Below are 8,745 nucleotides of genomic sequence, written 5' to 3'. Positions count from 1 at the left end.
TAGCATTTGATATGGATTAAAACAGAAAATAAATTTACAAGTGTCAATGTGACGACGCAAATGTGAAGTGCCATAATTAGAGCCACCAGGTTTAGGGCCAACCTTATACTCCGTTTTACAACCGTTACAAGTTGCCCTTTCTACTCCATCTTGCTTTTTCCCTCTTTTAGTGAAATAATTCCAAACATCTGAAGTTTCTTTTTGGCCCTCTTATTCAACTGTTTAGATTCAGATCTATGAGATTGAGAAGGAATTTCATCCCCATTCAAAATGTTCACGTCATCATCCACATTTATACGATTTTCAACTGATTGATCCATCACCATTACCTTCAAATAACATAAATATGAATAAAAATTATTAAAAATTTACATAAACTATCATATTCATATTGTAGATTTAATTTTATTCATTCTCTAGTAAAATTATAAAGCTAATATAATTTGTAGGAACTGCAAGTAGAGATAAGCATTCAAAACTAAAATCTCATTGTGTTTTTTATAGTATGCAAAAAGAAATGCAAGAAATAATTATATTCAATTTTATTGTTTCAGTCTATGAAGGAGATACAGATACTTAAGATCATATCCTACATTTTTCAACAAACAAGTTACAAAAAAATTTACAAGAATAGTAGGGCCAGTTTCCCCAAGGTTCCACTCCACCTTCAAAAATCGGAGAAGACTGTATAAATCCTACAACTTGTTCTGTGACAATAAAATTTACAGATTAAAAAAATATTTACAAACAACTTCAAGCAATAAAATAGAGAATTCATTTCATTTTTTTCTCCTATATGCAGTTTTGTTGTAAAAAAGATAAATATAAATGAAATTACAAGTTTAATATAAAGGCCCACAATTATAGTTCATAAATAAGAAGATTGGGAAAATAGTGCAAATAATTATGTTTCTTGATTAGATATATTATAATTCTTATTCATTTTCTTTGTTGTTTAATGGGTTGGAACTTGGAAACAGCTCATCATGTGATACTAAATTGAGTAGTACATTTCTCGGACTTTTCTGGAATCCTCAAATATTAGATAACATGTGTCATGTGACCTATCACATGAAACCAAATCAGTTGCATCATTTGTCTACCTTACCTTGTTTATTAAATTAGTAATCAATTTTTATATCTATATTAAGTGTTAACAAAAACAGCTAAAGTTAGTTGGGTAATCCTGCTTTCTGCAAACATTTATCTTCTAGGAAAATGCTCTGTTTACTCTTCTAGTTTTACTATTTGGGATTTGGGGTTATACCAAGGATCTACATCTTTTCTCATCAGTGACTTTTCTCACACATAAAAGTAATCTTTTTCCTTGATTAAGTTTAGCAGGAACATGGATTAAAGTTGGTGACAATTTAAAGTATACAGTTGCTAAACATTATTAACAAACTAAAAGCATGTTGTTTGTGTTCATTATTTTTAGTATACTATGTAATCGAGGTATGAATATGATTAACGGGTATTCTACCAAACATTTATTTTTATAAATATCAGTTAACAAGTATTGCAGGCATTCATTTGGTTAGTTATTACTGTCATCAAGTTGAGACCGAGAAACAATGGCAGCGGAAGGAAGATAAAGGGTAAAAGGTAGGTGTGGGAGTTTAATTTGATGAAAGAGTTAAAGACTAGTAAAAGTAGTGTTAAGTGAGTGAAGGCATTGAGGTAAGAGAACGTACAGTATTTGAAGTACAAATCTAGATCCACTCGAATCACCCCAACTCCCCACACAATGAAAAAAAGATTAATTTTCTAGCAAAAGAAAAAAAGAAACAACAATGATACTAAACAAATTCATTGAAAATGAAAACTATTATATACTCTCAAGTAATGTTAAATATGATGCCGGATGGGAGAGAAGATTATCTAAATCGATCCGACAGGTGAGAAGGCAAGAACTGAGAAGTGACTCACTTGGGTTGTTGGGCGATGCATCTTCGATGTCGATGGGTGATGGCCGGATGCCGAATGGGAGCAATGAAACCGAGAAGCGACACCGAGACAAGCGAGAAGGGGGGATGGTGGATGTTAGATCGTCGTCGATTCTGATGGACGATGGTCAAATGTTGGATGCCGGATGGGAGGAAGGACGTCGGATGGGAGGATGAGACATCGGATGGGAGGAAGGATGTCAGTCGGATGCCAAATGCAGAGAGTCGGGACTCGGGTGTTAGGCTTAGGCAGGCAAGCGGTTAGAAGAACCTAGAAGGATTAGTCACTTTACCCACAGCCTATAGGTTTTTCTTTTTTTTGGCCTGTCGAGCTGGCCAGCACTAACCCGGGTCAGCCCCAAAGCAACCGAGCTAGCCCATCTAGGCCCGGTTTAAATATGGGCCAAAATATTTTCGACCCAACCCACCCCATATTTAATAAAAAATGGATCGACCCAATGGGTCAGGTCTGCTACTGTGGTCACTGATTTGACATTGGAAACTGTCGACACCCTCACTGTTATCTTCACTTTTATGGAGCCCATAGTTGCTCGGCCTATCACATCACTTTTTACCACTCACATTACACATGATGTTCCTAATTAGATATGTCTAAAGCTCCCATTATCTGTCATCAAATCTATTTTCGACTTAGATTCATTTGAGATATGGAATTTTAGACCAATCCAACTTGTTTAAGTTATTATATTAATAAATCATAAATTTTTATTTAATTTAAATTTAAGATATATTCCAAATAGAAATATTGATATAAAATGACAACAATTTTGTTATTTTTTAATAATAAAATAATAATTAAATTGATGATTTTAATAAGATTTGAGTTTAACTTTTAAAAAAGAAAACCTGATAAGCCTAATACCATCCTAGCTCGACCTAATCTATAAACACCTCTAATTGTAGTTCTCTCTCGTAGTTCCCTATAACGAACATTACCTTTTCATATAGATAACACAAAATTAATAAACATTGGCTATGGTTTTGAGATTGAATATAAAGGAAAGTAAGGTAGGGTATCGTTTCTAAACTTGAAAGATTATAATGAAAGGATAAACAAAACAAACAAACTATATACCAATTTAATAATTTTCTTTCTTTCTTTTTGTTCGAATAAAATAATTTTCTTATTTGTAAGTTATGTAGAAATGTTGGTAGTTAATTAAACTCACTTTTGGAATTTTAAGACACCACCAATAGGGTATAGGATAATAACCCATACTTAAATTTCACTACTTTTCTCACACTTTACCTTCCCTTTGTAAAGTAAAAAAGAAGTAATAAGTAGGAAGTTACAATCAAATAAAGCTTAATAAATCACTTTACACATGTGAAATGATTCCTGACCCATATGTAATTAGTAATATAATTATGATACTTATTAGTTCGTAAAATGTTGATTAGAGACTTGGGTTTGGAATTGGGCTCTTGATAGACGGATGCTATAATCAATAAATGCAAGCCCAAGCCAAATCCAAACAAAAGAGTCATCAAGTCCAGCCCAGCCTAGCCCAATCAACTAATTTAATTTTTTTATTATTATTCTATTTGAATAATTTTTAACAGTGTGAAAATCAACGGAAACTTTCTTTACGAAAGTTCTCTAATTTTGCGCCATTAACAGTTATACTTTATTCTTTCTATAAAATTAACAAAAAAAAAAAAAAGCTTTGCTTCATAAGTCACTAAAACTCTCAGGAGAGGAATCGAAAATGTATTGATCGATCATGAATTTTGGGTTTTCTCATCAACTTTGATCTGTAAGTTTTCATATTTTTCCTTTTTTTTTTTATCAAAATTTGTGTTTTGTCAATTCTTCGCCCATTTTCGTTGACGATAGTAAAATTAGGTTTCTGTTTTGGTTGTTAAGAAAATTCACTGCTCATTACTGAGAAGTTTCCATTCTTTTGAAATGCTATTTGGGGTTTCTTATATATGTTAAATTTCACTTCAGTTTAAGCTAATGTGAATGAGAAAGGGATAGGATATTTCTTTTGCTTTGTGTTTTCCTTAATTTTCTCAGAAACCAAGCAGAAAGTTAGGGTTAGGGCTTTTGAGCTGTAATTAATTGTTAAGAACTTTTGAAGTTAGTTTTAGGTGTTAGGGTTTAGTTGACATGAAATTACTGCATATGCTCTATGAATATTCAACTCAATTTCGGGTTTCTTTTACTGTAATAAATTTGTTTAATCACGTATCACATGATTATTAACTTAAAAATTAAGGGGATTTAGGTAGGGGAAACTATAAATAGTTGAACTTTTGGCATTCTCACTGTCCCTTACCTAATTGAAGGAGTGTTTTTGGTTATGGTTTTAATTGAATGTTGAATCTGCTTTTTTTTTTTTCATTTTAATTTTAATTACAGGTTTCATAAAAGAGTTACATAACGATGTCAAGACCCATGTTACTTGTTTTCCTATTGCTTATACTCATAATCACCTCCCAGTTTGAATGGAGACAACAACTTGTTGTTGATATTGACACGACCCCCAGCGTAACCCAGAAGCAACAACAAATTTCGAGGAGGGAAGAAGCTGTGAAAGAAAAGGTAACAAATTATTTTCAACTTCTAAGTAAAATTTCAGCTTTGTCTGTGATTGGTATAAAACATTTGAATGATGACATGTGCTGCATTGAAATATACATGTTTCATACTGTATATCATATGTATAGTCTGTTAAATATCCTGAATTGTAAATCCTTTTTTCTTTCTGCTTTTCTTTTCCTAATCAGCCTGCAAAATGTTGGTTTATTCTAGTGTAGGAATTCAGTTCATGTAAAATACAAAGCTTGTATGTCCTTATTTAGCAATTACTTTTCTATAATCTATTTCCCCCAGTTTTTTTTCCTTTTTTTTTTTTGAGTTTATCTTTATATTAAAGATTTATGTTTTTGCAAAATGTAGTGTAGTTTCAGTATACATGACATTGACTTTTCCATCTGTAGCAAGATTTGTTTTTTTGATGATTTCATGCATTGAACAGGGTCATATGATGTCCATTGTAACCTTGGTGTTTGCTTCTATTCCATATAAAAGTGCTTTTGCAGCTATTATAGCAAATAGGTTCTTTGCAATGAAGCTTTTGGACATGTTAGAAAGAGTTAACCAATGGCCTTCATTTATTATTCATTTTGTTGATACTTCATATTGACCTGCCAATGCTTATGTCTTTTCCTCAAGAAAATCCGATGTTATTACTGATTAACCTAAGAGGATTACTCATTGTATAGGCCCTATCTAATAAAACCTGAAAATGTCGTTGTGGAAAGCTTCAATATATTCAATTTGGCGGAAATTTATGCCTTGTGAGCTTGTTCTGTTTCTGCTAATAATGTTCTTGCTTCGATATATTAATTTCCTTCTTACACTAATCATGGTGCTCTAATCCCACATATTCTCATTATGCTAGAAGGAATATTGGTATTTCAATCTCTGATATGCCAAAAGGCAGGAACTAGGTACTCGGAAATAATTGTGTCTGGAAGCAAATTATAATGAGGCTGTATGTTCTTGTCATGATTCATCTTCCAGCAGTCATTTAACTTCTGATTAACTTCTAGTGGAAATCTATCACTCATTGCAGATCATCTTGTCACAAGAAAAGAACATTCAGAGACTTAATGAAGTTGTGCGGAGTCTTCAGCAGCAACTGTTGCAGTGCAAGGGTAATAACAAGACAACAAATGGCACTGCAAGCCATTTGACCGAACATGTTATTGAGCTTGAGAGACAGCAGATCTTGGAGGACTAGGCTAAGATATTTTTCAAAATATATGTTCTGATTGCAATGCGTTGAAGTTGTAAAATCCTTGTTTATTGAAGTGTAAGTTTGAAGTACCATTCATTGTAAGTTATATGGCCTTTTTTCCCTTTTGTCCTCCCAATCTCTTTTGAATGGAAGCACTGAAGCTGTGCACAATATAAATCGTCTGTACAATCCATAGTCATTGTTAAGTAACTGTTGTTAATTGACTCGAACTACCTTTACACTAACTAAACCTATGATGATATTGTATTGTCTTAGAATTGTAGTCAGCACCCTTGAGCTGATTGAGAAAGATAAAATCTATAATGAGCATGCATAATATGAGATAGTTGGCTCAATATGGGCTCATATTAGACATCATAGGTTGTTGCATAAGTTGCAGTTACCGACCTTGAAATCTAAACTTAACAAACAATTTTGGATGTGATTTTTTATGATGCTAACTTGCCAAGAGTAAATTCCTTGCACTGGTGTCAACCTGTGCTTCTAATCCATTTGATCTATTTGCATGCTTGATGATCTCATAAATTGACACCAAAATTACATTCATGTATGATTGGAGAATTTATGTTACTTAAAAGGAAAGCTAATGCATCTAATCTAATCCTTCTCCTAGATTTTCTTTCACCCAATGTAACAATCTGAATATAAAATAAGACTACGTTACTTTGAATTTGATTTAATGGGTGAGGCCATTTTTTTTAGAAAAATATCTCTTTCATCAATGGTTCTGATATCCTGAGTTCTGTTCTGTTTCTACTGCATTCAAAGGTATATGCATTCATGCAGTTTTCTGGTCCAGTGCTCATTGGAATGTGAGCATAGACTCAGGCTTTGGGCTCTGAGATGTATTATGGTCCTGATACATTGCTTCAGTTTACTGTATGTTTAAGGCTTTTTTTTTTTTTTAATGGCATATGTTTAAGGCTTGAAGCGGATATTTTAAACTCCAGCATCGGCTGTACTTCAAATTAATCAGTTTAGTACAGAACTTATTACTCTCAGTTCTCTGTAGGCTATTCGACCAAGTAAAATTGGAAGAGAAATCTGATTCGTCAATTATTTATGCTGGTCTAATTTCTCAAGTTCCAAGGTTAAAACTTGTTACTCAGTTCTCTGTAGGCTCCTCGTCTGGGTAAGAATGGGAAGAGAAATATTTACGTTAGGTCTGGTCCAAAACTTGTTACTCTGGGGTCTTTGGCTCTTGGCCCGAGCAAACCTGGAAAGAGATATGATCCCTCATCTGTTTATCTAGTTCTATACAACTTATGTATCGATCAGGATAAGGCGAATATGCGAGCTCATTACAAGTTGAGTGGTAATGGTGATTGGCAGGGATAGGTAGGGCCAACTCCAAGAAATTTATGAAGCAACAATGGCGCAACACATTGTGTGGCACTAAATAAGGTTTGAGCACATAACATTTTGTATACGGTGAAGATAATGTAAGAGATTTATGGGAGTCTTTTTGCCTGTCACACCTTAATTTCGCTTTGTAGGAGCTCAATGCAGTCTTAGCAAAAGTTCAAATTTGACAGTGGACGTGTACTAGGCTTTCACAGTTAACCCCCAACAAAAGGGGGAATGCAATAATGAAGAAGCAAGGATCCAATGAAACAGAAAAGAGTCCTTTTTAACGCATCTGCATCTGTCAATGTAAGAAAGGTAGGGGATGTAACCTCAAAACTAGTTCCTCTTTGATAAATGCACAGCTAAGCCTGGGCTTGCTTTTCCTTTGGGGCATTGTCGATCAGCCTGGACTGAGAACTTAAATCCCAAAAATGGCTTGACATTCAAAATCATAATAGAATTAATGAGGTGTCAATGAAACGCCCCGCTCTACCCTTTTCGGTTTCAGACAACATAGGCATAAATTTAGATCGGTAAGTAGTTTTGATATTAATATGATTAAAGTTGTGAAAGTCACAATTTACAATGTTTTTATTGCATTAGGTAATTATATATTTCTTGCGCTACCATTTCTTGTCCACATTAATTTGAACCCATCTCCTGTTTCTACATATCTATAAAATTTTTCTGCACCAAGGAATCAGCAACCCATTGTGGTTTATTAAGGCCATCTTCACGACAAGTCTTCAACCAGTCTGCTACTGAATATCACATACAAGTCTAGAAGATGGCCGAATAAATCACGTTAGCTGTCTACATTTTTATATGCTATAATTTCTCTGCGTAAATCATCAAAGCCAACTTTACAAAAATTTGAATGTACAAATATCCACTTTTCTGCTACCTCCTTTAACATCAAACCTCCTAGCTAATTACATTAATCAAATGTCATAAATTAAAAAATATATATATATATATAATTTACGCCATCAAAAGATAATCTTCTCTCATCTCATAAATACCATCTCACTCTCTCTCTTTAAAATCTAAATTTGATGAAAAATTTATTTATTTTTACAATTTATAAGCTACCGTTGTGATGGTTACAACTACAATAGTCATGTTACTGTTCGTGTCAACAATTTTGGCCATAACTTGAGTTCACTTATCTTAAAGCTTGTGACTTTGTGTTAGCTAAAATTTAATACATTCACATGGATTTTGAAAAATAGATATATATCAGCCTTTTAGGTGGTTTTAATTTGCTTCTCTCCACATTCAAATAGGGAGGCTTTGAACACATAAATGGGTAGACTAACCCGTGGAAAGCTATATATCACGATAGCAACTCTCAACAAATCATCTTCTCTACCACTTAATATTTATCTACACGTTTTTTTTGAGGAAAGAAGAATTGCTTACGAGAAAGTCTTCCTCCATGACTGAAAAAAGAAGAAAAGAAAACAAACATTAAATGTTTTTAAGTTATAATCTTGACTTGCACTGTTTACAAAAATCATTGATTTCATTTAATTACACGTCGGTGTAGGGGAACCTTTCCACAACTTGGGCACAAGCTTTGAATGTTTCAAGCTAGTCAATTTTTGTAGCTGCATATGCTTCTGGAAACCAATAACCCCAATATGGAAAATTTTAAGAAC

At 33.4% G+C, this 8,745-nt stretch overlaps 1 protein-coding gene across 1 annotated transcript; it reads left to right on the top strand.

Moving 5' to 3' along the window:
• On the top strand, positions 3,532-5,922 carry LOC18590255. Its single transcript, XM_007015669.2, has 3 exons — positions 3,532-3,724; positions 4,333-4,515; positions 5,552-5,922. Exons 2-3 carry the CDS (start codon positions 4,357-4,359, stop codon positions 5,717-5,719), a joined length of 327 nt encoding a protein of 108 aa, XP_007015731.2. The 5' UTR covers positions 3,532-3,724; positions 4,333-4,356; the 3' UTR covers positions 5,720-5,922.

Source organism: Theobroma cacao, chromosome 9, assembly GCF_000208745.1.
Source record: "Theobroma cacao cultivar B97-61/B2 chromosome 9, Criollo_cocoa_genome_V2, whole genome shotgun sequence".
NCBI classification, from domain to species: Eukaryota; Viridiplantae; Streptophyta; class Magnoliopsida; order Malvales; family Malvaceae; genus Theobroma; species Theobroma cacao.
This window is presented reverse-complemented; position numbering and strand designations above follow the sequence as displayed.

Coding starts and splice junctions, on each gene's coding strand:
- LOC18590255 (XM_007015669.2), top strand. CDS start 4,357: ATGTCAAGACCCATGTTACTTGTTTTCCTATTGCTTATACTCATAATC. Junction 4,516..5,551: donor AAGAAGCTGTGAAAGAAAAG/GTAACAAATTAT, acceptor CACTCATTGCAG/ATCATCTTGTCACAAGAAAA.